This window comes from Castanea sativa, chromosome 6, assembly GCF_040712315.1.
Source record: "Castanea sativa cultivar Marrone di Chiusa Pesio chromosome 6, ASM4071231v1".
Lineage (NCBI taxonomy): Eukaryota > Viridiplantae > Streptophyta > Magnoliopsida > Fagales > Fagaceae > Castanea > Castanea sativa.
The window spans coordinates 11293942-11306946 of record NC_134018.1 but is presented as its reverse complement, the minus strand read 5'-3'; the positions used below and the strand labels follow the sequence as shown (position 1 = coordinate 11306946).

The 13005-nt window shown below is 39.1% G+C and overlaps 2 protein-coding genes across 2 annotated transcripts; both read right to left on the bottom strand.

Moving 5' to 3' along the window:
* Positions 1 to 5295: 5295 nt before the first annotated feature.
* On the bottom strand, positions 5296 to 6182 carry LOC142637925 (fatty acid desaturase 4, chloroplastic-like). Its single transcript, XM_075811904.1, has one exon. The coding sequence runs from the start codon at positions 6168 to 6170 to the stop codon at positions 5442 to 5444; it is 729 nt and encodes a 242-aa protein (XP_075668019.1). The 5' UTR covers positions 6171 to 6182; the 3' UTR covers positions 5296 to 5441.
* A 4011-nt stretch (positions 6183 to 10193) lies between these two features.
* On the bottom strand, positions 10194 to 11423 carry LOC142639060 (fatty acid desaturase 4, chloroplastic-like). Its single transcript, XM_075813151.1, has one exon. The coding sequence runs from the start codon at positions 11311 to 11313 to the stop codon at positions 10378 to 10380; it is 936 nt and encodes a 311-aa protein (XP_075669266.1). The 5' UTR covers positions 11314 to 11423; the 3' UTR covers positions 10194 to 10377.
* Positions 11424 to 13005: the final 1582 nt, after the last annotated feature.

The window sequence follows — 13005 nt, the reverse complement described above, 5'->3', positions numbered from 1 at the left end:
CCTGAACGCGTCGTTGTCGAATTGCTTCCCGTTGTCTAAAACGAGCACCCTTGGAATTCCATATCTGCAAATAATACTTCTCCACACAAAGCTACGAATGTTTTTCTCCGTGATAGTAGCCAGAGCTTCTGCTTCCACCCATTTGGTGAAGTAGTCAATACCAACCACCAAGAATTTCAGCTGCCTTACCGTTGTAGGGAATGGACCTTTGATGTCCAACCCCCATTGTGCGAACGGCCATGGAGCCGTCATAGGGGTGAGTTCTTCCGTTGGCTGCCTAATGAGATTGCCAAATCATTGACACTTGTCGCAAGCTCTAATGTACGTATAAGCATCCCTTTGCATTGTTGGCCAGTTGTATCCTGTTCGGAGTAGCTTATGCACTAGAGACCTTGATCCTGAATGGTTCCCACAAATTCCTTCATGGATCTCCCTCATCACGTAGTCTGCTTCTTCACGGCCGAGGCATCTTAGATATGGTCGGGAGAATCCTCTTTTGTACAGGACGTTTTTAATCAGGAAAAATCGGGCAGCTTTAACCTTCAACTTCCTTGCGTCTTCTTTGTTATCTGGCAGCTTGCCGTCTTTGAGGTACGCCATAATTGGAACCGTCCAACCGTTCTCAGTGCTTACCTCCTGCATTCTAATGTCATCTAATAGTGATGAAAGTTGGACGAAGGACAATACCTGTTTTGGGGTGATCATAGGTTCGGCCGAAGTAGCCTTTGCGAGTCGATCCGCTTCTTGGTTCTCCTCTCTTAGGATTTGAACTATAGTAAATTGGAGGTCATTCGTTTGACTCTTCACTTCCCCGAGGTACCTTCTCATTCTTACAATCATAGCTCCCATTAACTTGTCTGGCTACGATTTGAGAATCGGAGTAGACAACCGCCTTCCTAGCCCCTGCTGCTATCGCAAGCTCCAGTCCCGCAACCAGGGCCTCGTACTCCACTTCGTTGTTAGTAGTGGTGAAGTCCAGATGGATCATGCATTCAATCTTGTCTCCTTCCGGGGTGTGGAGTACGACCCCGACACCCCAGCGTGCTTATTGGAAGATCCGTCTGTGTGAATTATCCATGTGGGCGTTTCTTCTGCCCCCTGCTCCTCAGCGGTAGTGAATTCCGCAATGAAGTCTGCTAGTATCTGTCCTTTCACAGCCGTTCGTGGTTGGTATTGGATATCGTACTCACTTAGCTCGATTGCCCATAGAGCCATCTGTCCAGCAGTTTTGGGATTCCTCATTGCCTTCCGTAAGGGCTGATCCGTCAGGACATTTATGGTATGTGCTTGAAAATAGGGCTTGAGCTTTCGAGCTGCAGTCACAAGTGCGAATGAAAGTTTTTCCATCCGCGGGTATCTATCTTCTGCTCCTCTTAGTGCCCAGCTTATAAAGTACACGGGCTTTTGTATCTTTTCTTCTTCTCTGATGAGAGCTGCATTGATCGCTGTTGATGAGACGACAAGGTACAGGAACAATTCCTCCCCCGGCGTAGATGGGCTAAGCAATGGCAGAGCGGAGAGATATGCCTTCAACTCTTCAAATGCCCTTTGGCATTCGTCCATCCATTCGAAAGATCTCCTTAGTGTTCGGAAGAAGGGGAGACATCTGTCCGTCACTCTAGATACGAACCTGTTTAAGGCTGCTATCTTCCCGATCAAGCTTTGCACTTCCTTTACCGTTCTTGGAGGAGATAGTTCCATAATCACCTTTACTTTCTCCGGGTTGACTTCAATGCTCCTCTAGGACACCATGAATCCCAAGAATTTCCCGGCGATGACTCCGAACGCGCATTTGTTTGGATTCAGCTTCATTTTGTACGTTCGAAGAGTATTAAAAGTCTCCTGGAGGTCCCTCAGATGATCAGACACCTTTGCGCTCTTTACCAGCATATCGTCCACGTAAACCTGCACGTTTCTACCAATTTGGTGCGCGAACATTTTGTTCATCAATCTCTGATACGTGGCTTCCGCGTTCTTAAGCTCAAAAGGCATTACTTTGTAGCAAAAAAGTCCCTGGCTTGTTACAAACGAAGTTTTTTCCTGATCAGTCTTATCCAATTTGATTTGATTGTAACCGGAGAAAGCATCCATAAAGCTCAAAAGTTCATGTCTTGCGGTGGAGTTTACAAGGGTGTCAATGCGTGGGAGTGGGTAATTGTCCTTGGGGCAGGCTCTATTCAGATCCGTGAAGTCGACACACATCCTCCACTTCCCGTTGGACTTTTTGACCATTACTACATTCGCCAATCAATCAGGGTAGTACACCTCGCGTATGAAGTCCGCTTCTTGTAGCTTCTGCACCTCTTCCGCTATGGCTCGATCTCGTTCTGGGGCAAACACTCGCTTTTTCTGTCAGACTGGAGAGAAAGAGGGTGATACGTTCAACCTGTGAACTATGACTGTTGGATCTATTCCTGGCATGTCCTCGTGACTCCATGCAAAAACATCTCGATTTTTTTGGAGGAATAATACGAGCGCTTGTCGGATTGTTTGGTCGGCGAGGGTGCCGATTCTAGTTGTTCGGTCAGGCCTAGAATCATCCAGTTGAACTTCTTCCAACTCTTCCATCGGTTCCGCCGTTGTTCTCTGTTCCTCGATGTTCATTGCTTGTAGGTGATCATCTATTTCCATCATGGTGACGTAACATTCCCGTGCAGCCACCTGATTTCCCCGCAGTTCTCCAACTCCATATTCGGTAGGAAATTTGATCATTAGATGGTAGGTAGAGGTTACAGCCTTCCATGCATTGAGAGTGGGCCATCCGAGGATGGCGTTATACGCTGAAGAGCAATCAACCATGAGAAAAGAAACATCCCTGGTTATCTGCTGTGGGTAATCTCCAACCGTCACAGACAACGGAACGACTCCTAAAGGATAGACCCTTGTTCCTCCAAAGCCAACAAGGGGTGCATTCGTTGGGACCAGCCGTTCTTTAGCAATCCCCATCTGCTGGAATGCGGGGTAATAGAGGATATCTGCTGAGCTTCCGTTGTCCACCAAAATTCGATGCATGTTGTAGTCCCCTGCCCGTATGCTGACCACGAGCGCGTCGTCATGTGGGTGGTGAAGGCGTCGTGCATCTTCTTCCGAGAACTCGATGCTGGGGTTATCTTGTCGTATCACTTTTGGTGAGGCACCTGTCGACTGGACGCTTTGAACCGTCCACAAGTATGTTTTTCGGGCCTTTTTGGATGACCCTGCAGAAGTATTGTCCCCTACAATCATCTGTATATCTCCTACGGGTGGCCTGGGACACTCATTTTCCCGTCTGGGATTCTGTTCTTGGGGTTGATCCATTCTCTCCTTCCTCACGAACCTCTGCAATCTTCCTTGCCTGATGAGGGCCTCAATCTGTTGCTTCAAGTCATAACAGTCCGTCGTATCGTGGCCATGATCGCGATGAAAATGGTAGTATCTATCTCTTGGCCTCTTGTTTGGATCTCCCTTCAACTTGCCCGGGAATGTCAAGGTTCCTTCATCTTTGATCTGCATTAACACTTGGTCAATTGGGGCTGTGAGGGGGGTGAAGCTCGTAAATCTTCTCGAAGGCGGTTTGGGTCGCCAGTCTTCTCGTCGCTCTCTGGTTCTTGCCATTTTTCGTCCTTTGTCTGGTTGCGCATCTTCCTGTCTTTCCCTTTTTCTGGGCTTATTGTCCTCTTGGGCTAGCAAGGCATCCTCTGCGTTCATATACTTCGTCGCCTTGTAAAACACGTCGGACATAGTCTTTGGGTCATTCTTGCATAGAGAGAACAAGAACTTACTCTTTCGTAGCCCGTTTGTGAATGCTGCCACAAGTATCTTGTCATCCGCCTCGTCTATCGAGAGGGCTTCCTTGTTAAAGCGGGCTATGTATGATCTTAATATCTCGTCTTCTCGCTACTTAATACTCAATATACACGCAGTTGACCTCTTATGCCGGTGACTTCCGATAAAGTGTGATACGAACTGTGCGCCTAATTCCTTAAAAGTGCCGATGGAATTAGGCGTCAGTCTATTGTACCAATCCCTCGTAGGCCTTTTCAAAGTGGTGAGAAAAGCCCTGCACATGATTTCATCCGGTACGCCCTGAAGATGCATTAAGGTTCTGAAGGATTCTAAGTGATCCAATGGGTCCTTAGATCCGTCATAATTTTCCACGTGAGGCATGCGAAACTTTGGAGGAAGAGGGCATGAATTCACGAGCGCTGTGAAAGGCGAATCTGTCCTATGGACTAGGTCGTCCAGGTCGCTGGATACTCGTCCTCTAAGGGCGTTCATCATCACATCCATACGTTCCCTCATCTCTTGCATCTCAGCAGCGATGTGAGTCGGCAAGGTGTCCGAGACGGATGGTCGGTTGGTCTCTTGCCGCTCCGGTCTAGTTGGAGCGTTGCTGCCCTCAGGTCCTTCCGCGTTCCTTCCTTCCGGACTAGCACCCTCTTGGTCTTCCTCTGGTGCACTTGGGTGTGCAGTCCTTTGTCACAACTGTTCTTCCAAATCATGATTCTGCTTAGTGAGGCGCTCAACCGCCATTGTAAGCGTCTGGACCTGCCTCTCTAGAGTTGTGGCGTGCGGTTCGTCGTCTTGATTTTTGTTTGTTGCCATCGATCGAGTGAGTACCATGCAACTTTTTGTCTTAGGAATAGAGCAAGGCTGAAATAATCAAAATTTCCCACAGACGGCACCAACTGATGATGCCGAATAAATCACCAGTAAGCTGCAAGCACTCCTCAAACCAAAGCAACGCCTGCAAGAAGAAAATAGAGGACCTAAAAGAGAGTACCGGTGTGGTGCCGGCCAAAAACCCTCCGAAGGTCAAGTTAGTTTTTTTTTTTTACAACTCTAGAGTGCCAGAGTCGAGATAATTATGCGTACCTTGATGCTAGAGTTTCTAGGGTATTTATATTGGAGTAGAATTTCCTTTCCTTTTAGGATTCTACTTCCTTCTTGAGCTCTTTTCCATATAGGAGTCTTCTTATTATGGTCAAACGTATAACGCAAGAACTCCAAGTGTACATGCTTGCGTGGAGATAAAGCAAAGCCAAGTCAAACACATCGTGTGACAAACAACTAAGGATTTATAATCAATCAATTATCGGACAGGTACTCAATGATCGGCACCGTCCTATATGCATTCCCACGGTATTAATCCGTCTACTTCCACTCCGTCCTCCTAGGACGGAGGAAAGATCCGTCTCATGTTTTTCATCATCTTCAGTATTTATAAAATAGGAGAATTTTTTTTAAAAAAAAAAATAACTTTTATTCATTAAAATTTCTACATAATAAAATAAAAAAATACATGTTATTGGCCAATAGTTAAGATCTTAATTTTTTAAATTATTTTTTGGTTGTACTATAAGACAAATAAATATAGTATACTATTGTATAGGGCCTCTTTTATTTAGGGGCCTAAGGTAGTTATCTAAATGACATAAGGGCTTGAGCCACAACAGCCGCCCCTAAGTCTCACTCGCTTCAGTCCAGCTAGAACTAGGCTCACTCCAAGACCTAGGTCTCACCCCTAACTTATAGAACAATATCATCTCCAATGCCTTAAAAATCTGCCGCTTATCCAAAAATTCATTCCAAACCCCACTCACTATGCAATAATTATTGTTATAAGGTGGTATATGATGGCCAGCATGTTGTGAACGTGACACAAGCAATCCCATATCTTGCAATGCAATTACCAATGGTGGAAGCCGGCTCTTAGTTGTGTGAGCCCAAGCATGAAATTGCTGGCTAAACAAAAGGCAACCCGACCACACAGCAACAAAGGCATGAAATATTGGATCATTGACAACAAGATCCATTGGTAGCACTGTGAATGTCACGGCACGAGCAAGGGCGTGTAAGTTGCTTGCAAATTCTCTCCGAGTGATTGCCCATGGCTGCTCATGGTGACCTTGAAATGCATCTATTTGGTCTCCAAAGATTGGAGTTGAGGCACTACCATAATTGTCAATAACCCAATGGTACACTCCGGACATAAGGTCAGCTAATATGTAACCAACCAAACCTGCTAAAATGGGGCCAAGCCATATGTATGATTTGGCTGCACCCATTATTGCCTTTGCTAGAGAGATTAGCACCGTGGTGCACCCACATGCTAACCATGCACGATGTGCCCACGTTGATCTCAAACTTGGGTCATTGAGAATGTGACGGTTAGGAGGTGAAGTGATCATTGTTGCTGTGGAACGGGCTAGTGGTTCTGTGGAGAAGACTGAAGAGAGGGAGAGGAATTATAATGTGGTGGATTGATTGGATGCGTGGCGTAATGAAAGTTCTTTAGTGGCTTACGTGACAGTGGCACATATCTTGGGTAGGTGGCTTGCTTTTCGTTAACCCGATCTTGCCGTGACAGTGGGCGCGCACCACAATAATTATTGCCTAGCCGACTTTGTTTTGTCTTTGTTTTTTTTTTTTTAATATTTTTTTATTATGGAAAAGATAGAAATTTTATAAATAAAGAAACTAAAACAGAAACCCGTATACCAAAAAAAAAAAAAAAAAAAAACCCGAAGAGCTGGGGAGAGACAACCTGCCAACAGACAACAAACGGTCCAGCAGGGAACAACAGGAAAAAGACAAATTCTAAAGACTGGAATTATTGTCTTGGAAATTATAATGAGGCTTAATACATTGATCTTGAATTGTTTTCTTGGAAATTATAATGAGGTTAGAATTACTCTCAATCTTTTGTGCTTTAAAATTCTAGATTTGAGTATTTCCAATGTTTCTCCAAAACTCTTGTTGCTATTTCTTATGATTTTAATGGTTGAATAATTCCCCTCGAAAAGTAAAAGAAAAAGAAAATGGGGGGACTTGGATGTGTTGCAATACTTTTGTTGAATTTGAGGACAAACAAAATCCTAGTTGGGAGATGTGTTGATTGCTTAAAATTACACTATTATCTTAGTCTTGGTAGGCAATATCACATCAATTTCATGTTTAATTACACGTAAATATGTGAGTTTGAAAGATTTCTAAAAATTACACTCATTACGTGTATTTTTCTTTTGTAGGAGATTAAAACCATTAAGCTAATCATACAGGCTGTCAAGAGAATCCAAGAGTCAAGATCAATTGGATCATGGTTTTTAAAGCATTAAATAAGTAAAAAACGTGTGAGAATAAAAAAGGGAAAAAGAAATTCGTTTAAGCCAAAATTGGAAAATCTTGATATGGGAACATCTTGTTTTAGTATTTTTGTCATAACTTCTTGTACAAATATCCGATTGACCTGATTATTACAACCATAGAAAGAACACTTGAAGGTCTACAACTTTGCAGTTTACCACAAATTCTAGAAAAATCATTTTGAAAGTCAAAAGTGGCCTGAAAGCTGATAGTGGATAAAATTCCGAAAATCAAGGAATTCCCATCCTAAATTTGAGGGATTTTCTTTTTTTATTTTAGAGGAGGCTAAGGTTATAGTAGAGGAAAGACCTAATAATTTTTTTCATCTTTTGTTTTTTTATTATTTTTTTTATATAGACGTTTAGCATTGTTTTGATGGATTTCTTTTGCATAACTATGTGTGGCTAAATCTCTAGCTAGGGTTAGAGGTGAAACCTAATATTTTTATCATGTGTTCTTGGGATTATCTACATGCTTTCTATGGATTGATGATTGAATTTTGAGATTGATTTACTATTTGGAATAATTGCATGTTGATAAGTTTTTAAGATTTAATATGAATTTTATTTATATCGAATGCATGAACTCCTTGATTCGTTATGATTTGAGAATATATTGAATGCTTAATCTTCACTGTAACATGTCAATTGAATGATTTGCTCAATCACACATATATAATCTACTTTATACTTTGTTTGAATACTTTATTGTTTTATCTTCCAATTAGGCTAGTTGGCTCTCTACCCTAATTGAGTTAAAAATAATCCAAGTTCATGTGATAAGATATTAGGTGGATCCTTGAATCCCTAGTGTTTTTTCTCCATTAATTTCTCTTAGATTTATTTTGTTATTTCCAATTGTAGTTTTAATATTATCTTGCCCCATCTTTGGGTGGAAAAACAAACAAACAACTATTTTTATTTAATACTTAATAATAGAGGTTTTTACATTATTGTCAATCATTCCCTATGGATCAACCTCGGACTCACTGAGATATTATTACTTGTAAAAAATTTGCACATGGGTTTGCATTATTTTAATCGCAACAAGGACTTTTAGTGTGCCTTTATGTTAGAAATTTAGAATTAACCATTTTCCTCTCTCTTGTGTGTGTTTGTTTCTCAAAAAAAAAAAAAAAAACCCATATGTTATGGTTGGCACCTCTTGGTATTTCCTTTAAAGACATCTAAGATTCAAATCCCTCATTTTTGCATGTAACTTTGAGTTATCAAAATAAAAAATACAACCAAGTCCTATCTTTTTCCAAACTCGTTTGGAAATAAATTCTTTCCAATCTGAAATTTGTGAAATATGTTCCATAATTATAGCTTTTGACTATTAGACCCAGGCAACAATTGGTTTCCTTTTGATGTAGGCGAGATTTAAACTGAAATATCTTATTCGATGACAGAGAATTTACTAGTTAAGTTAATGGAAATATACCACTTTAAAAATCCTAAATCAAAATAAGCTCCATGAGTAAATTAATTATTTTCCCCTTAAGTAATAAGTCAATTCAATTGTGGTCCTTTAATTTTAATTAAGTTTTATTTTGTTATCTCAAAATTTAGTTATTTTGTCTGTTTTTCCAAATGATTTCACTTATGAAAAAAGTTGACGCATCCCATGTTTAAGGGACCAAAATTGAATCGACTCTACATTTAAGGGACTAAAATCAAATTGATAAAATATTTAGGGGACAAATATCAGACCAACCTAATGTTTTAAGGGATTACAAAAAGCAATTTACCATCGCCAATGTTAGCTAAATAAACGTTGCATTAAAACATTCATATCACCCTCTACACAATTTTGGCTACAAAGAGCATTAGCATCGGTGGTGGCAAAAATTTAACAATTTGATACTATAAAAAGCTACTTTATCTATTTTACCATCTTATTTTATAAAACACCCAACATCAGTAGTTTTATTTTAGCATTCAACAAGATAAAATAATATAAACAACCTAAAAAATATTGTTTTTTTTTTTTTTTGTTTAACATCTAAGTTACAGTGCACACGCAAAGATGCATATGGTTGTGCATTTTAGCTCAACAGCAAAAAGTTTTGGCTTTTCCTCCACTGATGCAACCCACTTTTGTTATATGTGGTTGATAAATTTAGCATTTTAGCAATTTGCTTCAACCAATACTAATGCTCTTACTGAAGAAAAAAAAAAAAAAAAAAACTTTACTTTTATTTTAACAAGCAAGCATGTACAATAGGCTGAATGTTTATTTAGGGTAAATTACAAATGGGTCCCTAACCTTTATACTATATGTCAATTTAATCTCTTAACATTTCAAATGTATCAATTCAGTCCTCAACCTTTTAATATTGAGCAAAAATAGTCTTTGCCATTAAATAATGGATAGAAAATACTGATATGACTAACAACTAAAACAAAGAGTCGTTATTTTGCCACCTAGAATGCCACATGGACTGTCAAATGGCCTAAACTAAATATTAATAAAAAACATTAAAAAAAATAGTCAGTGTCATGTAAACCTCAACTGGTATTTCAAAATCCCTAGAATCACGAATTCAAAATCAAATTGTTCTCTATATCAGATCTGATTTTTGTGTTTGGATTCCGTTGATACGTACAAGCTTTGTGCGTTTGAAATCACAGAATATGAGCTCTCAAGCTCGAAATGATCGGAGGAATAGGAAACCAAGGTTCTCTTCTAGCAGTCAACTTAAAAGTTAAAAGACTATTAGCCAATATTAGCAACAAATTGGGGAAAAAAATAGACAATGGGATTAAGGGACTAAACTGTTCCTTTAAAATTTTAAAAATTAAAGGGTAAAATTAAAAAATTAAGCTTCTAAAATTGAACACAATCTATTTTGAGGATGAAAAATTGCAATTTATCCCTTTAAAAAAAATTAATTGGTTATAGATATTTTCTTAATGAATTGCTATGATAATTCTAAACAGAGTTATAATAAAGTATCCTTTTTTTTATTTTTAATTTTTATGGATAATAAAGTATCCTCTGAGCCATTAAGGAACAACCGATAGCATAACGGTAAAGCGTGCGGAAAAAATTGCGAAAGTCCAAGATCAACTACCAACTAATCAAAGAAATTTCAATAATAAATTATAGACTAAATTATATATACCTTGTAAAATTTGCAAATAAATCTATCCACAAACCACTTATCTTCCACTGCAAATTTGGAAGAACATATGCATCCATCGACAAGGCATGAATTCTTTAAGAAAAAACATGTAAAAAGTTGAAAAATCAGTGGGCTGTAATTTGAGAAGAGGTCTCAATCTCTTCGGTCCAGTCAGAACTGGGCTCACTCCAAGACCTGGGTCTCACCCCTAGCTTAAAGAACAATATCATCTCCAATGCTTCAAAAACCTGTTGTTTATCCAAAAATTCATTCCAAACACCACTCACTATGCAATAATTATTATTATAAGGTGACCTGTGATGATCAGCATGTTGTGAACGTGACACAAGCAATCCCATATCTTGCAATGCAATCACCAGTGCTGGAAGCCGACTCTTAGTTGTGTGAGCCCAAGCATGAAATTGCTGGCTAAACATAATGCAACCCGAGCACACACCAACAAAAGCAAGAAATATTGGATCATTACTAGCAAGGTCCATTGGTAGCACTGTGAATATCACGGCACGAGCAAGGGCGTGTAGATTGTTTGCAAACTGTCTCCGAGTGATTGTCCATGGCCACTTATGGTGACCTTGAAATGCATCTATTTGGGCACCAAAAATTGGAGTTGAGGCACTTCCATAATTGTCAATACCCCAATGGTACACTCCGGACCCAAGGTCAGCTAAAATGTAGCCAACCAAGCTTGCTAAAATGGGCTCAAGCCACAGGTGTGATTCTGCTGCACCCATTATTGACTTTGCTAGAGAGATCATGACTGTGGAGCACCCACTTGCTACCCATGCACGATGAGCCCATGTTGATCTCAAACTTGGGTCATTAAGAATGGGGCGGCTAGGAGGTGATGTGACCAAGGTTTGTGACGGGTTCAGCTGTGGTTCAATGACTAATTGATCAAGGTTCGGCCTAGGCTTGGTGGTGGTGGTGGTGGTAGTGGTAGTGGCCGAGCAATGCACACGTGTGCGGAGGCACGGAGAGAGGCACGTGTAGACATGATGTTTGGAACTCAGAGGGTATTTATGTTGAGCTAAGATTGACATTGGAAAAGTGTTCAATAGAACCAATTTTTAGGTCTAATGGAGGATGGACAATATATGTGACATATAAACATAAAATAGTGGCTGTGAACAGTGCTGGTGGTCTTGTAGAGAAGGGAGGCAGAGATCTAATGATGTGGTGGGTATAGAGGATTCGTGGTGTTATGTAAGTCTCTAGTGGCTGCTGGTCACTCTGTGTCAGAGTCACACAATTGTTGAAGGTTTTCTTGGACATCTTTGACAACAACAGTAAGGCACCCAAAAGCTTGGTTGGTTCCTTTTGCCAATGCAAATTGCAAGCTTGTGGTCCAGTAACATTTGTCTTAGATTGCATACTTGGCACTATTTGAGCCGTTTGATTGATTGTCGTTTTATGGGATGGTTGCTAATAATCCAAAAGCAAAGTTTGGTCAATTTGTGAAAGTTCTTGTGAAATTTCTAGAGGATGAGTTTTCATAGCAAGCAATAATAGTAGTGGCCGAGGAATATTCTGATCCATAATTAAGCATATACAAGGAATGTTAGAGTTTATCCAATTTACAATGTCAAATTAATTTAGAGGGTACACACTAAAATAAAACTCAATTATCAATAATTTATGGATCAAATTATCTAAGAAATTGTTGTTGTGAAAATTGTTATTGCTATTATATGTTTAATTATAAATATATACTTTATATGATGCAATTTTAAAAACGTTATTTTATGTAGATTCTAATTAATTCAATTGATAAAATTTTTTTTGAATAAAATAACTGTAGTTCAATGGCTTTTAAGAAAGTACTATATATGAAGACTGAGTCTCTCTCTCACACACGCATATATGCATAGAGAGAACTTTGCCCAAAAATATTTTAATTCATTGAATTTGAAGTTGGTCATTTTAGTGGGTAACTTTGTCCAAATTTTATTAAAAATGTTGGTGAGCATTTTATTTTGGTGGGTTTGCTGTGAGATTTTTGGTTATGGACTTTAGTTAAATGTAGTTGGGCCTAAGATTAGTTTGTTGTGGCCTGCCTTCACACTCTTGGGTTTAAAGAAACTAATGGAAAGGTTGAATAATCGGTTCAGTTCAGTGTCTGGTTATTATGGACATGGCCTAGCCTAGCACTCCTCGGCCATCCAAGTAAACCCATAAGGTTTAGATATATTATGTACAAAGTATTGGTTCTTTTTTTTTTTGGTAAACAAAGTATTGGTTCTACACATAGATAGCACCGTTGCTCCATAATTTCAACCTCACATGATTTGCGAAACCTTCCTTGAAAAACTAGCCAATTTATTTGAAGCACTTATAGAAATTTTTGCAGTTGTATTTGGTGATAAGATTGAGGATTGGGTTCGTGATTATGAGATATATTATGGAGATAAGAGTAGTCAAGCATCTTATTAGAGCACTAAATAAGGAAAAAGTTTAGTTACAAAATTTATTATAACTTAAAATTACAATCTTACTCAATAAAATATATATTATTACATATTTTGAAAATCTAATTGTTAAATAGCATGTTTTTTTTGTTCTTAACACACATGTCAAATTTTGTGTCAATCAGATATTATTTACTATATGATCTATAACTTTATATTTTATGTATAATTTTAAACGGCAAAAGTTTCAATTTAAACAATTCATTAATAACATAGCTATTAATTTTTAATTTCTAGAAATTTTGCAAGCATCGAGGGCGTAAGAAG